This window comes from Equus caballus, chromosome 28 (genome assembly GCF_041296265.1).
Source record: "Equus caballus isolate H_3958 breed thoroughbred chromosome 28, TB-T2T, whole genome shotgun sequence".
Lineage (NCBI taxonomy): Eukaryota > Metazoa > Chordata > Mammalia > Perissodactyla > Equidae > Equus > Equus caballus.
The window spans coordinates 8,632,804-8,650,546 of record NC_091711.1 but is presented as its reverse complement, the minus strand read 5'-3'; the positions used below and the strand labels follow the sequence as shown (position 1 = coordinate 8,650,546).

Here is a 17,743-nt window from a genome sequence, read left to right as displayed (position 1 = left end):
GAAGCTCCCCTCCTTCACGTGGTCCCGTCTTCCTAGGTTGTGCCACCATCTATGACTATTTCTCAGGTGCTGTTTATTGTTTCTGCTTTTGATTTTTTCTTTGAGTACATTTTGCAGATCAGGACAATTGGCTCTTTTTCCTCCTCCTTAAGAAATAGGAGACACTTCTAACCTACCTTTGTCACAATGTTGGCCTGCTCTTTGCTTCCCTCCTGCTTTGATAATTCCAATTGCTTTATTGCTATGGCTGTTTTCCCCCTGTTTATTGACAGAATAGAGAAAGAACTCTAATAATTTCTTATGCACTTGAATGAATTTGAATGAAAAGCCATTCCAAAACTTTCACATTAGTGCAAGTGCATTTTAAAAATATTGTGCTTATTTGCTATTCACTGCAGTTTCTCCCTATTGAATACTTTACCATGTTGAGCCTCAAATATTCGTTTTGTGCTTCTGTCTGTCTTTGAAATATCTCATTACACATGTTGTACTTCTCTTTCATTCCTTCTGAACACTTTATATTGTCCTTTCTGTCTCCCTGCTTTTGAGTATCAAAAGGGATGACAAAGGACTCTTCTTTTGTTTATTCAGTGTGTGATATTTTAAATACTTCATTCCATTTATTTCCATTCTGTGCATCTGTTGCTTGCATCAAAATGTGCTTCAATTATCTGAATAGGTTTGTTTCATTGTTTCCTTTTTTACATTTAAATATTATGTATTAGAACAATTTTAAATATTTTATGAAGATAGTTTATATCCTATCATACTATCAAGTATCAATACTTGAGCAAAATATGTGTTCATATATTAAATAATGATAATAATACCTTACATAGAACATAATATTTAAGTGCATTGCATACCTTAACTCACTATACATGTATATACGCATATATGTGTATATATGTATATATATGTATTTATATGTAATATGCGGTTCAATTTACATATGTTATGAGTATCATTCAATAAAGTATCACATGCAACATCTAAACTAAGGTTATGTGTTTAATAACTTAGCTAGAATTTTCTTCTTCCATGTTAGACAATATTTTGAATTTTAAACTGTCAAATGAGACACATATGAAAAAGACACTGCAAGTTTAAAATACTGTGTTAATATAGAGTTTTTCTGTAAAATGGCAAAGTTTCATGAGCAAAGCAATTAATAAGATATTTAGTTTGTGTGGAAAAGTTATACATGCAATTTTAGTTCACAAATATAAATTCTCTTTATCAATGAGAATGTCTTTGAGACTTCATTAATACCTTTTTATTTTTCATCATTTCTCACCATAATCAACTTCTTTTTCATTCTTGCTTAATTCCTTTGCAGCTTTGTGTTTTTTCTCCTGGGTCTGGCAACAATTCTGGCTAGCTTCACTTGCTCTTCTTAGTGTGTTATCTTGTCCTGTCTATCAGAAGTTCATTCATTTCTTCTTCTGCTTCCTTTTATGTAGGTTGTAGATGTCTCCTATTACTTCTACTCAGATGTTTATTTCCCATGTGATCCCTTCTTCTACCTTTCAAGTTGGTCTCTCTACTGATTTGATTTTGGAGTTATGAAAATTCTCCTCTATATAGATGAAAAGAAACAACTGGATTCCAATTGAATTCTTTTTCAATCAACAAATATAAATATAGATGGGCATACGTTAAGAAATCTTATAGATTTCCTGAAAGAGTGAACTCTCAATCCTTACAACTCGTGTTTTTATTTATGCAATAGTTTTTAGGAAATCATATTACATAAACAAAAACATTCCCATTGATAGTATATGGAAGGCAGTTTCAATATTGCCTGAAATAAGTATATGCTCTTAAAAACTGTATAAAACGTACACCATGTATTTTGATGTTAATTGAAGCTAGGTTCAATATTGTTTATTCTCATGAATTATGTTTTCAGCTATTCCATTCAGTAAAATTTTGATTAGACAAAATTTATCAAATTTTCTAATTAGAAATGAACCTGCAGAATGAACAAAACTATATTTCTGTGAATAACTTATAATTTTGCTAATTAAGTACTTGTTACTAAATTAGAAGGGAAACTTTTTCAAATGGACACAAATTATAGTTATTAAAAATAGAGGACCTATAAAGAATGGATAATATTTATGCTAAAAAGTATAATTCACATAAATAACTGAACGTTTAGAATGGCAACCAAGATTTACATATAACTAGCATGATTAATATAAGACTGTCAAACATATTTTTACCTTTTTGGAGGTCCTGTAGAAAGCTTGGAGATTGTAGGGGAAAAGATGTAAATTTTTGTAAGGATGAGTTATAGGTATTAACAACCTCTTTGGTTCATGCATATTCACCAGTTTGCTTTTAATCAAAACCAATCAATGTTTAATAGTCCGGTTTACGTTTTTAGGTTACACAGTCAACTTGGATAAATTATTCTTTCTACAGTTCTCAAAGTTAGATTTCCAACTGCATTACGGAAGAGCAGTAATAACTAGCCCTCCAGGCACGGGAAGGTCCCAATGTAAGGATAAATGGTCTGCAAGTCTTTTTAAATTATTTAAGACATCTTCCCATTAACTATTTCATCATCCACCAAAACAGAATGAAATATATACCACTTTCCATGTTTTATAGCTCAGAATACTAACAAAACACCTTGGCAGATAAATCTCACATTACCAGAAATTATGTCCTACAGAACTTTGCCGTAGTTAACAGATGGCATAAATTTCCATCTACAAAATCTCGAAGAAAACATCTAGTCTGCTGACAGTTTGTATGTGTGTACATGGGGAGGGGTTCCTATTAGTCCAGCCTTACCTCGTAGTAGAGCTATTATTGCAATCCATGCCCATATATGTCCTGGGCACTCAAAAATCAAATAATCACTAAATCACTTAAATCACTTCTCCACTTCCAGTAAAAGAAAGAGAGATAGCAATGGCTTCCTCCCCAGAAGTTCCGTGAAAATATAAAGTTACGGAAAGAAGTAGCTGGGGAGGAACACGAGGAAACACGAAAGGCCCATTTTCTTTCTTAGACGGTCGTCAAGCACACCGAGGGCTAATCAGGGCCCAAGGAGTGTGCCATAAGTCTAAGGGAGACAAGAAGTTCACTGGAATTCCATCTAATTACTCAGCTTTGGCTGCCCAACAGAATTTCATTTTCCTGCTCTGCAACACTTTGTCAATGGAGCCGTCAGAACATTTATTTCCTAAGCTGTATAATAGGACTGCTTTTCACTCAATAGTTCCCCGCTTTTTTAGGCTGTTCACTTCTAACTTTACACTATGTGCTTCCCACTTCATTTAACTGCCTCTGATATTTTCTTTAAAAAACACTACAATATGTGAATCTTTCCAAAGGTGACCTTGATGGGGTATGGCTTGAGTAGCTAAGACAAGCCATTGGTTTAAAGTTTGTGAGAAGGATCTTTTATTCTGTAATGTCATGACTATCATGAACAAAAGATTAGAATGCAAGATAACAGAAAGAAAAGGTGAATTAGGATCAAATTGTTTTCAATTCCTGGCAGAGGGGAGTCAGCTGAAAACTGAAAATCATGTAATCAAGTTCAGACTTTAATTCACTGAAATTATGATTCAATTTATATTTCACTCATCTTCTTTTTTTTTTTTTTTTTTTTTACTTTTTTATCCAAGGAATTAGAAATGGGCATTCATTCCACATCATCTAGGTAATAGCATGAAATGCCATTATTTAAGAATCATCCTTTTGACCCTATAAAGCTGGAAGATTAAATATGCTGGAAAAAGACTTGTCCACCTAAAGTTAAGCATGCTTTACTAGTTTAGTAAATAAAAACAAAACGAGAAGAGAAAAAGTAGCTCATTTTTTTTTCAGGAACCTATTTTGAAATTTAAAAATGTTAGCCAAGTTTGTATCTTACTTAAGTTTCTTTGCCTAATTCTTAAAAGATTTCTGGTATTGTGTATGTGAAAATTGCATCAATACAAACTATAATCTAGCAAAGAATAGATTTTGAAGTATTGCAACTGTAATTTGTGATGACTGGTTTAATCTTTTGGGAATGACAGTTACAGAGAGCTTCATATTTTTTGAGTTATAAATTGTCTCAATACTGAATTATTTGTAAACAAATTCTTCCTGGAGCTCAAAAATAACACTTTTGATTACCCTGCATGGTATTGTTTGTCTGTGTCTATTTTCTGGTTGAATTCAACTGATGTCTGTGCATTTTCTCATGAAAGGATATGAAAAATCCCGAAGCTTAAACAACATAGCGGGCTTGGCAGGCAATGCTCTGAGGCTCTCTCCAGTAACATCACCCTACAACTCTCCTTGTCCTCTGAGGCGCTCTCGATCTCCCATTCCATCCATCTTGTAAACCAAACTGTATCTGCCAGCTAAATTGTGTTAATTCAACTACTGTTTACCCCATGATGGAAATAATTAAATGTAGAGTTACCCCAGCCTCCTTTAATACAGTATAAATCTTGCATGATACTACTATTTGAAGTCAGAATGCCATTTTGGGTAGCTAACACATCTTATCCTGGCTTTCAAGGTTATCTAAAGTAGTGCTACTACTTCTCTGTATAAATTGTCCTGATCTCCTTTTGCAATAAAATGACAGATAGTATCAGAGATTGGCTGGTTCACTAATACATAAACATATCTTCAGGGAGATACATTTAAAACAGTGTGCTTCCAAATGCTGACCACTTCATTGGACCTTCATGTCTTGTGACTCTGTAAACCACTCTGAAGATGTCTGGGATCCTATCTTGGTTATACCCAACATGACTCTGGTCACCTCATTTGCATGGACCACCTTGTCTCTATCACCTGAAACAATGTCGCAGCGTTCGGGAACTGTGGATGGCTCAGGATGTGTGTACTTGCCTTGAACCATCCTGCTGATATGAAAGCACTGGTGACTGGTCTGCATGTTGAATTATGGGGCATGGGAGTGTGTTTCTCCGTGACATTTTTTCCCCTTATTTTTTGAAAGAAATATTTATTTTAAATAGTTTACCTTTTTGATTGATTTAGTTGTCTTCAAAAATGCTGTATTGGAGTTCTGAATGTCTCTGGTTGTTTGCACACAGATAACTGCCAAGAGCTTGTCATTACTGGTTACATGAAAGCTGAGGCCAGATCTTTTACTTAATGGCTTGGGGAAGGCACAAAACCTGAGAGAAAGGTAACTGCCAGCCAGGCTTGTATTGTTTAGCCAGGAACTGCTGCTTGGTACTAGAGTCACTTTTTTTTCATCAGGATTTGTCATCATTTTCAGAGACAGAGTGCCAAACATCACCCAAAGCTCTTATGTGGTTTTTTTACCCCGTTCTTTTATTTTAAAGTTTTGTCCAAATATCAAAGAACATTGTTGTTCAAAGGAAGCTTTCTTGACCAGCCTTAAATTTCTGACACACAGGATTAATCAGACTTTCAAGCAGTGTTTAATCAGGTGCTTTGTCCTGGATGTTGTTCTGTCTGTCTGTCTTAACTGTATATGCCATCTGTCTCCATGAAGCACAGAAATGCCTTGATCAGAAGTTCATGATTTTAGTGCTGGGTTTTTCTCCCCCGCCCCCTGCCTTCTTTGCTACTTGGAACAGCCTCTCTGCTTTGTGTGTATATTAATGATGCCCTTAAACTACCTATGTTAAGCAGTACTGTGACCCTGTTGGATAAGCAGGATTTAAGCAGCAGCAGCAGCATTGCGTTTGGTTGCCTGCTGCCGTGTCCGTTTCTACTACCTAGCAACCAGCACTCGTCACTACACTCCAGCGAAACCCCTAGGGAGTCTTATTCAGTCCAACTGGAAGAAATTCTGTTTACACAGCCCTATGAATGCACAAGCAATAGTGTTTCTGGTGTGTTGGGCATGTAAGGGAAGAAAAATGCCATAATTATAAATTGAGAATTAAACAATATTTCTAAGGCATTCAGGAGCTTTGAGATTGTTAATTCCTAATTCTCATGTTTATTTTTTGTTAGAAAGAAAATTGTCACTTTTTTTATTGGCCATGTAACATGTATTACTCTATCCTCAAGTCCTAGAGCATGACCTGCATGTCAGAGATCTTGTACAGCAATGTATTTACCCAGACGTATACATCTGATATTTAGAGATTAAGTGATCCTTTTGATAAAACCACACATAGCTATAACTACCCACAGCTTTATGGTGAAGGAATTAATATACTGTCTGGTGCTGCTGTTATTGACTGCAGTGTTGTACAGAATTTATCATGGATTTTTGACTGCTGAAAAAGGGACAGTGGAACTTAGCCACACCAAGGACTGTACTGGAAACAGACTTCTACTGCTGAATGTGCCCTGATGTGACCAGGTTGCACTCGGAAGAGGCCCCGCGTCTTCATGAGGCACTTAAAGCTTATGAAAGAACCGTGGCTGGAACTCATTGGGTGCTCCCCATATGAGTGATCTGTTTGTGGACTGGCTGGTGTCCATGAAGTAATTGTAAATATCAACATGTGTGCACAGGTCAACAGCTTTGGCCATTTCACATCAAAGGAAGCCAAATTCATGATCAACATCTTGAAGCGTCAAGCAAGGCCCGTACCTCTGTGAGTCACCCATCGTGGGCCTGCAGTAGATTGTGCTGTGACTCATACAAGGCAGTGATACTGGTGTAGTGTAGATCTTAATTTCCCTTACTTCTTGTTTGTTGGTTGAATCTATGAAATTGACTATCATTTTCTTATAAACCACTCATGTTATCAGCTTGTCATATTATGTTGTGAAATATTCAGTGCCTATTTATCAAAACTGACCTATCCTTAGTCACATATTTGTTTAGTTCTTAAAAATTGTTATGACAAAAAAAAATCTCACCGTTATTCATAGTTTAAGTCTTTTGTCATTGTTACCTCAAATATAAATATTACAAAAAAATAAATTCTGTCAATGAGAGTATTTTTTTATTAAATGATCAAGGAGCAATGTCAGTATATAGTAGAATATTAATCAAATTATATCCTAAAATGTATATTTTGCATAAAAGAGATATTCTTCAATCGATTACTTTTTTGTGAGTTTTATGGCAAATGAAGCCTGTATTTGTCTTTAAAACTGTTGTAGTTAAAATTGTATAAGAATTCTTCGTCTTGCTTAATCAGTGTTTGCAGAATCTCTTAGTTGCCCTGGGATTCTGAATGTTACATATAATCTGATTATGAGCCCCTGCATCGTGGATCTTTTGTGAACATTTCAAGGTGCATGCACAACCTTGGTGACAACTGATGGAAATGTAACTAACTGAAATGAAGAATAAAAGGCAAATAAGCTAAGGATAAACTTGAATCCTATCTGATTAAATTATTCACATTCTTTCTTGGCTCTTCTCTTTGTTTTGGAGTTTTCAACGGGCTTTACTATTTTTATGCTTCATGGTACCAAACTAGACACTCATACATAAGAAAGAATTTAGGTTGAAAAAGGATTTAAACATTCATGGCTCACATTTTCATTCAAGTCTTAGGCACATACCCAGTGTTTTCCTCTTCTAAGTGCTTTACTTGCCTAAATTTCTGTTATAATTCTGAGACGGCAAAATTATTATTATGGTATCTGATATTCATATGGTGTTTTATGACTAATACTGAATGTTCACTTACACTTTCCAACTTAATCATCACAGCATTTCTGGAGGTAAATACGTTTTTGTTTTCTTGGTGGTGAAGTTAAGGATTACAGAGGCAGAACTGTTCTCTTATATTTTTGCCACCGACAGTCTTCCCTGCTGTAGTTCCTTACGGCTTGAATATTTGCCAAGCCTCTTGTTGTAAACGCCTTATCTTCTAAAGATGGCTTCCGGCTCGCTCTGGATGACGCACCTCTGTTTCAGCAGCACATCACATGTAGCTGGCATTCTGTTTACACTGTGGGGTTATATATAAATTTACCCTGTAAAATTCTGTGAAATTCTCAGGATTAGGGGAAAGGTAAAATGAAAATGAGAAATAAGGGTAGTGAATCCAACACTTTTGCATCGTGTATAAACAGAACCTTTTCTATGTCTGAAAGTGCTCAGTGTTGATTATTAAGAGAGTATTAAGAAACTGAGTTCAGAAAAGGGAATCTGTCTAAACATGATTACTTTTAAAATGTTTTTTAAACAATGGTGTCAGGATGTAGGGTTTACTATAAAAAGGAAAAATATGTGTAAAGGGGAAAGAATGCACTTTAATAGAAGATAATTGCCATCAAACTTTGATTAAAAAAATCAAGATTGCCTAGTCATGAAAGAAAAGTGACGATACTCATTTTATCTTTGAAATAAATCACAAGACAGACTAATGGAATAGCCATAGTGAAATTATCTTGGAAAGAGACAATGAATATGTTAAAAGGCTGTATTCCAGAGCAGGGACTCTGGATGATTTATAGCGTGCTTGAAGACATTTAGAGCTAAATGAATCTATTAAAATATTGAAATCCTTAGCAGTGTATGATGATTAAAATACGTGGCTTAAAATTTTTCTTTACTGAAAAACACTGTCTCCCTTCCTTCCAATTTCCTCTGCCAAAATTCACTTAATTGCTTAAATGCTTGAACATTATTAAACTATAGATTTATATTAATTCTCTGTAATATGGGTTCAGTATCATTAATTTTGGCCTTGAATTTTGTAATTTTCTGTTCTCCCCTAAAGTAACTGTTTTGAGGATATGGTATTTTTCATTACTGTCTAAAAATTAAATAATTTAATTGAATTAGTATTATCCAATTTCTTTTTTCAATTATCACACTGTCATGTCAAAGTGACAGACCACTGAATATGCGTTTTGAACACTAAGATCTTCAAAGATTGTGGTGACCTCCATTGACAATCCCAGGTCACCTAACACTCAATTTTTTTTTTTAAATAGACTATATTTTAAAGCAGTTTTAGGTTCACAGCAAAATTAAGTGAAAAGTACAGAGTTCCCATCGACCCTCCCTGCCCCCGCAGTGCACAACTTCCCCCCGATCTGTATCTCACCTCAGTCGTATATTTGTTATAATCGATGACCCTACACTGACACATCCTTATCCAAAGTCTAAGTTTAAGTTAGAGTCCATTCCTGGTGTTGCACATTCCATGGAATTTGACAAATGTATGATGACTTGTACCCATTATCGTAGTATCATACAGAGTGGTTTTACTTTCCTGAAAGTCCTCTGTGCTCTGCCTGTTCATCCCTCCCTTCCCCTTAACCCTCGGCAGCCACTGATCTTTTCACTGTTTCCCTAATTTTGCCTTTTCCAGAATTTCATATAGTTGGAATCATACAGTGTGTATTCTTCCCAGACTGGCTTCTTTCACTTAGTAATATGCATTTAAGGTTTCTCCATGTCTTTTCATGGCCTGATCGCTTATTTCTTGTTAGTGCTGGATAATATTTCACTTTTGGATTGTACCATAGTTTACCCAGTCACCTCCTGAAGGACATCTTATTTGCTTCTAAGTTTTGGTAATTATTAGAAACATTCCTGTGCAGGGTTTTGTGTAAACAAAAGATTTCAATTTGTTTGGGTAAATAACAATGAGTGCAATTGCTGGATCCTACGATAAGAGTACATTTAGTTTACACATTTTTTATTTGGTCCTCTGACATAGTTAGTGAAACTACACTTCTCCTAATTCATCTTCTCAATGCCAATCATGTGCACCAAACATGTGTTGCTTATAAACCTGTCACTGCACTTCCAGTTGCAAATATATTGGTTGGTTATCCACCAGCAGATTCGTTCTCTTTAAAAATAAAGTTGATTTATTTTTTTTTTACAAAAGATAGTAAAAGCTCTTAGAGAAATCAATAGAAAGAAAAAAGTTAACTATAATTCCATAATTTTCAACTCTACAAACCAATTCTTTTTATTTCATCAATTTACTTTTTTCCCCTTTGTTATTCTCATTTTATAATATTAGCATGTATGCATATGTGTGAGAGTGTGTATTTAACCTATCATTCAAGTCAAGCTCCAATTTGGCCTACTATCTTTCTAGCCTCAGTTCATTCTTGCTCATGAACTGTGTTCTGACTATGTGCATGCTCATGGAGGCACCCCAGGGCAGCACAGATGAGTAAGACACCATCTCTGCCATTGAAGAACTCCATCTACTGCGTTGATCTCTAATCTTGGCTCTGCATCAGAAAAATTGCCGATGCCCTTTAAAGTAACAAATCCCTGTGTTCCACTCGTAAATTTTTTGAAGTTATTTCTGAGACAAGCCTTAGACGTATATTATTTAAAAGGAAAGTCTTAGTATATGTATTATTAACAAACGAAACAAGGAACAAACAGTCCTCCACAAGTGTTTCTCTCATCTAGCGTGGCCTATAAATTCTTTCCTAAACATTTTTTTCACATTGTCTTAGCAATTAAAGTGTAAAAAAGATGTATGATTTGCTTTTAGGTTGATATTCCAAACATACCCATTCCCCTAAGCCATTCATGATTTCTGTTATAATAGAAAGCTATTATAAATTCAAAAGCATTGACCATTTTGTGCATATCCATTTTTATTTTATTTTTTCTCAAGGAGGGTTTTTGCTGAAAATTATTTTAAGAATGGAATTATTGGCTTAAAGAGTATGAACAATTTTATAGCTATACTTTAAAAACTACTGTTCAGTAGTCATATAATGTTGCATTTCATCAGTAATAAATGAAATAAATTTTATCAGAACAACTTTCTTAGCTGCATTATAATTTGAAAAAAGTTTCTTTTGCTTGGAGTAATTTTATGCATATGATTAAAGATATCAATGTCATGTATTTTGGCAATGGTTAATTATTAATACTCTTTGATTAAGTTCAAAATATAAAAACTAGCATGAATTGAACTATTATAGATTTTAGAAAATGATACCTTTACTTACTGTATAGGTTAGGTAGTCTTTTACTTGCAGATCAGGTGAGTAGATTTTTTAAGAAATTCTTCTTTTCAGTCATCAAATGTGCTTCCAAATTTGACTCATCATTGTTTGTAAAATATTGTGTAGGTATTATAAATCCACAGACTTTATACTTTCATCCTTCAGCATGTTTCTTATAATAAAAAAAATGAGATAAGGACATCCACGTAACTCAAATTCAAATAACTTATTTTTGAGGGAAAATAATTTTTTTTGAATCTTTGTTAAATTTGGTAAACACTTAGAATTTTTCCTATGAGCCAGGAAGAGTTAGCATCACAGCAAAATGAATAAAATACTCTGGCGTTAGAGAACATTTCACATTTATCTAGGAGTAGTGAATAGTGACGGAACAGCTACTGCATGAGAAGGACTCAATATAATTTGAATGTGGTAGTTCCTGAAAAATTTGGTTAAACCTTTCTTTAATCAATAGTCTCAGTGGTTTTTTAAAATTTCCTTTTGACATCCTTTAGCAATGACCTAAAATGTTATTTAAAACAAAGCCTTTCTTAATGGCCAAGAGATGCTATGTTACCTAAAGATATGCTTAATTTGCTGATCAAAAACATAACAAAAGAAAACAAAACAAACCAAAGCCGTAACTTTATTGCAAAGGATTAAGCATGAAGTCAGTACCTCAGGACTGATGGTATATTCCTTTTTCTTTTCTTTTCCTTGAGAGCTCACATTTTACCAGTCACTTCGTCTCTCTGGGAACAAAAGATAGTGGTTTAAATGCTCTGCATGACGTTCTCTCCTGTTGCAGGAGCTGCTCCTTATCGCTGGTTGCTGGCAGGAAGCTTATAAAAATTACAGGAATTCTAGTTGGATGGCTGGTAGAGGGCTCCAGAATCTAAGATAATAATGATTAAGAAACACACATACACACAGCTGGAGATACAGAGACGAAGAAAAGACAGAAGATGAAGCAGCAAATACTGAATATTGCCTGAAGCAAGGTTGTTTAGTGTGAAATAAACAAAAAGATAAGTCAAGGGTAAAGAAAGAATTCTGTAATTCTGCTTCATAAACCACGTTAGATAAATTCCACACAAAATGACCAGATACTCTTCTCAATGGAGACCTTGAAAGGCTTGCATCGCATCATAGGGAGGCCAGCGAAGAGGCAACCAATTTTTACATTTCCTAACAAAAAATGAATTTAGACTACTTTATCTTAGAGGCCCTGTTTTTACTTTCTTCTTTTACTTTTGACAAAGAAATATCCGTTCATTACATTTACATTCATATTAAGGTTAAATGCTTTCAGAATCAACCAATGACTGCCAAAATATAAAATGTTGCTGGCTTTATTTTGTTTTGACCTGTGTAAAATGTATTTGCAGGAGTCTTTGGTTTCTTATTTATTATAAGAGCACAATGTAATGAGAAGCTACTGCTGAGAACATAGACCTTGTAACGTGAAACTCCTTCATGTCACAAATGAGATTCCTAGGACAAACATCATTACAAGGTTTATTTTCCAAAATTAAGTTTTTTACAGTTTAGATCTATTTACTTATGTTTTTAGAACTGTTAATTCTATGCATAATAACCATAACACTGAGTGTCAAAAGATTAAGGTGGAAGAAGACTATTTGCCTTTAACAGCTTTTCTTGGCACCAAATGTCCATGTATTGACACCTTGCTTGTTGGACACATGGAGAAAGGACACACAGAACTAATACTTAGAAGACAGTGTCTGACCTACATGGGCCACTAGAGAGCCACAGGCAGAAATCTGTGCAGCCTCACACCATCAAATAATCCTTTAACTAATCATTCCAGGTTAAATATGGGACTATTTCTCATATTAAATATGAGATTAAATATTACCTTAAAAAACATCGAATTGCCAAATGGTAGTTATGACCAAGACGGCTTAACATTCCACTCAGCTTGACTAAACTTTAGACGTGTTTTTTCCTAACCAAAGATCCGTGACCTCTCTTCTTAGAGCAATTACTTTAGAAAACTTGCTATTGTAAATTCTCTCTCTGCTCCTTGGAAACATAAGTCTTCTTTTGACTCTTGCCAGTTTTGCAATGCAAGAATGTCTTTCTAAAGGCCTGGGAGCCATCTCTTTGAAATGGAATAATCATGAAAGATAGCGCCCATGTCTGTGGAAGGGTAGAAGCCTAACTTCCATAAGTGCCAATTAGCAAACACAGATGGGTTCATCACACTGACCAACCTCTCCTCTAACGTCCTCTGGTACTTTCCCACTAGCCCAGCCAGCACTTAAAAACTCTCCTGCTTTTGTTTCAGCAGAGTCAAGCTCAGTCTCTCTCCCCTATTGCAATAGTTTTGGCTCCTATTGTAATAATCTTGAGTAAAGTCTTCCTTGACTGTTTGGTCTGATGCAGTTTGTTTTTGATAGATGTTCCTCAGTAGACATTATAAATTGTGGCAAATCACAAAAAAACAACTTTGAGGACTTACAGGGGTTGGGTAGGGTGGGGAAGAATCCCAACAACTCCATAGGTTAATTTAATTTTGAAATAGATCTTTAGAAAATTTTACTAATATTATATATATTATTTGAAAATCAGTAATATCAATTGCTTGCTTTCCTTTTTTGAAACAGTTAAGTTTCCTCTTTCTCAGGTAACTAAAGTGACAGGGAGCTGTAAGTAAACTGATAAGTTGCTGTCATTCATCTCTTCTCATTACTGCCTAGAAACTTGATAAATGCTTTAGATAGGCGTGCTCTTGTTCTGAGCACTGTCTGCCAGCAGGCATTCATCACTCCATCTCCACTGCCTGACACACTACCAGGCTCACAGAAGAATCTTAACATGTATTTGTTAATTGAACTCTTACTTAGACTAATTTTTCTGAAATTCATATCATAACTTGTTCTTCCCCAGTTGTTCATCTATAAACATCAGATTAAAACACAAAATTTTAAGTTTACCATTCAAGACATTTTATCATTTGGCTCCTTCTTACCTCTCTAGGGTCAACTATTCATTCTTTTATTTTGTTCCTTTGTTTGGTGTCTCCAGGGCCTCACAAAGTGTCTGGGGTATAGTAGACATGGTATTTATCCCCATCCCTGGATCCCTTGCTGACTGCCTCACCATTGGGCTGGACCTTCACAGATGCTAATGCCAGTCTAGACTCAACTCCAATTTGCTACAGACTCTATGTAACTATATTTTAAACCTCTTATAGAGTTCTTTAATCTTTTTCAACAGCAATGCCAGAGTTAGTTCCCAGGACCAGAAATTCACTTTACAGGTCTCCCTTGGTGTCCCCTCCCTCTAGTTGGCACAAGTAATTAGATTCGATTTTGCTTTGTAAATAAGCCTACTTAACCTATAGTAAAAAAAAAAAGGGTTTTAAAGTCAAAGTAAATTTGAGTTGGAATTTTGTTCTCATCCTTTATAAGCTATATGACTTCTGGCAACTAATTTAAACTCTAAGTTTTATAGAAACTTGTAAACTGGTAAGAATTAGTAATACCTACATCATAATGTTGTCATGAGTTTTGAATGAGAAGATGCGTGTAATATACTTAGCATGATACTGTGTCGAGATTCTGCTCAATAAATGTGAACTGCTATTATAACTATAATTATTATTATGTTATCATGGATTTTTTACAAAGAATTTTTATAGTTTAGCAACTTGTAATTTTTTCTCTAGTATTGATTTTCTCTATGGTAGATACTATTGAACAAAATTTTGGCAACAGTTTCAAACCCATTTCCAATTGCCTTTAAAGGTAATGAAATCTTCCTTTCAAATTCATTCTAGCATCAATATGAACATATTTCAAAGGATGTTCTTATTGTGTACAGACTAAATCTCCAGAAATCAAGCTATTTACATTTTATAAAAATAAATAGAAATTAACAGAATCTCTTTCATAATTTAAAGGTTCTATATGATTGGAAAGTCTTAGCACATTTCCTGAAGAAGATAAAAATTACATAATTTCTATTCTGTTTTGCAGAGTAGGCTGAAGAGATTCCAAGATTACCCCAAGGTCACACTGAGATCGCCCCAAATTAGACAGAATCTTTGGTGTGGTGTTGGTACATCCCTAGTCTATTAGGTTTCTTTAGAAAATTACCAAATCCACAAAAGTGCTTTGTCTTGTTCTTCCACATGAGGGGAGCTTCTATTCTGAACTGGTTAAGGTAATGGTTATGGTCACATGGTTATTTGCTTAGTTATTTCTCATAATCCTATAAAAATGGAAAACAAGCCCTCAATTAGCATGAAAAGGGGGGAAGCAGTGGCCAATGTTGCTAACCATGTTAACACAAAACTTTGGGATTATTCTTTTCCTAGATAAAAATGAAAAAAGATAAGTCTTCTTTTAAGAATGTAACTTGGCATATTTTTCTTTAAATTGAGGAGAATAGAGTAGAAATGGGAGAAGAAAAACTTTATTTAATGCTTCTGAAACATACTGTTTACTAATTTAAAAATTATGTTTTAGAAAATCTATAGCATTGTCTCTAAAATCTGCAATTAATCTGTAAAAGAGTCAATTATTGAAGAAACTGGCTAAGCACAAAAAGAAGATATAAAAAAGAGGACATATTATATTTATGTATTTGTAGATTTCTTCCTTAGAAAACAAATTGATGAATTCTTTATTTTTGATTCTTAGGAAAATGAATTTTTAATTCCTTTAGCTATATATATATATATATATATATATATATATATATATACATATATATATACACACACTCGTACACATACGCATATATATATACACACACAGAGTAAACATGAGATTTCCTTTGAATACCCAAGTAGCTATTTCAAGTAGGCAAGTGGATATGTGAGCCTGGTGATTAGGAAAGAGGAAGATTAGATACGAGGTCTGGGCTGAAGATGTATATTTGGGAGTTGTTGGTACAAAGATGGCATTTAAAGCCATCATAATGGGCTGGCCCTGTGGCTGGGTGGTTAAGTTCACGCGCTCCGCTGCAGGCAGCCCAGTGTTTCGTTGGTTCGAATCCTGGACACAGACATGGCACTGCTCATCAAACCACGTTCAGGCAGCGTCCCATATGCCACAACTAGAAGGACCCACAACGAAGAATATACAACTATGTACTGGGGGCTTTGGGGAGAAAAAGGAAAAAATAAAATCTGTAAAAAAGTTTCCCAATTAAAATGTCTTAAACAAACAGGTGCTTATTTTTCACACATGAAATCCAGTCCACAGGGAGTGAATTCTTGGCATTGTCTCAGCCGTGAGCACCGTCCTTAAGGACACAGGCTCTTGCTGTCTCCCCACTCCGCCAATCTCAGCATGTTGGCTTTTATCCTCTGCTTTTCATATGGCATCTGTACTTCCAGACTCACTTTGCTGTTCAGGAAGCAGACTGAGGGAGTAGCTGTGGTGAAAAGAAATACCAGTGAGCTTCTGCTTTCAACTCATTGCTCAGACGGTTCACACGGCTAACCCAAGCTACCGTAGAGCCTGGTAAATTGAGTCTTTACCGTTATAGTTTCTGATGTTTGAAGAAGGCAAAAGAGAATAGGTTGGAAGTGTAGGTAGTCAGGCAGCCTGTGCCTTTGCTGCACTTGACATGTTACCCTGCCCACCTCCCAAGGGAAAACATTGACTTGAAATATAGGCATATCTTTAGTGATCGGTGAGAACAGAAGACCAGGGACCCTTCATTTTCTGGACTGCATAGGACCCTGGGATCGTCACAGAATCTGAGAGACAAAGAGGAAGGAATACCTCAATAATGACTCAAGTTGAATTCCTTGCCGCAGTGGCAAAGAAAGGCACAGAGATAGGTTTAATCTGATTGCCAAAATATAGTCTTGTGATGCTTCTTGCACCTGATTTATGTGGTGGAATTAAAACCACATCTAATGCTCTGATTTACGATATGGTTCTAATAATGCCTCTGATAACCTGAAAGCTCACTCACAAAACATAATCAATTACTATCTTTCAATTGATAGTATAGAAGTAAAGAAAAATCTAAAAACTTCTTAGGTACTTAGATCTTTGTTTATTTTATTGACATGCTTTTATCTCCAAATATTTTCAATTAAACTAAAAATTCAGTCCTCCACAAGTTTTGACTGTTAAAAGCAATAATTAGGAATTATACAAAGTGTCAGAAGCCAGAAACATTTTTAATAATGTTTCTTATTTATATAAAACATTATGCACTTTAAGGCATTTGCAGAAACATTATGCCATTATCATGGCATTACTTCAGAATTATGATTTCTGTTGTAGCACACATGGTACTTAAATTCTCTTTTGGTTTATTTATTATTAAAAAATAATCATTGAATCCCCTATCATTTTCCCAAGCACAGTGATTTAACAAATCAGACCAAGTCTTTGCTCTCACAGGATTTACATAAATAAATGCTGTCTACCATATGCCAGATGGTGGTGAGGGGTATAAAGTAAATAGGGATGTGAAGATAGGGAGTGGGTGGAATGGGTGTCATGCATGTGGAGTAGTCAGGAAAGGCCAGGCCCTGGAAGAAATCTGGGAAAGAATGTTTCAGGCTGAGAGAACAGAATTGCAGAAGCATGACGGGTGTGACTGAGGAGCAGCAAGGAGCCTGTGTGTCTGCAGCTGAGCAAGCATGAGGAAGCAAGGTGGGAGCTGAGCCTCCGTATAGGTCACATAGGGGCTTTTAGGCCACGGGAAGAACTTCATTGAAAAAATAAAACAAAAAAACTCCTCAAAATCATGACTTTAGCTGATCTGGTTAGTTGACCTAATTTCTTTTCATGTGATGTGAGTACACAGTATAGAGCAAACCACACAAACACACTGTTACCATCTCCTTGGATAAAACCAAATTCCACAGTAATATGCTCTA

General features: G+C 35.2%; 1 protein-coding gene across 8 annotated transcripts in view; it reads left to right on the top strand.

Annotated features, from left to right (window-relative positions):
* Window positions 1-7,329, top strand: part of KCNC2 (potassium voltage-gated channel subfamily C member 2) — a 191,477-nt gene extending 184,148 nt beyond the window's left edge. For 4 of the 8 annotated variants that reach the window (XM_070254470.1, XM_023631660.2, XM_070254468.1 and 1 more), the window contains exon 5: window positions 4,218-7,329. In XM_070254470.1, the coding sequence (XP_070110571.1) occupies window positions 4,218-4,354 (137 nt within the window). In that variant the 3' untranslated portion in view covers window positions 4,355-7,329. Of the gene's footprint in view, window positions 1-3,647 lie in introns of all 8 variants that reach the window. The other 4 variants (XM_070254474.1, XM_070254469.1, XM_023631662.2 and 1 more) reach the window with 3 other exon arrangements.
* The last annotated feature ends 10,414 nt before the right edge of the window (window positions 7,330-17,743 follow it).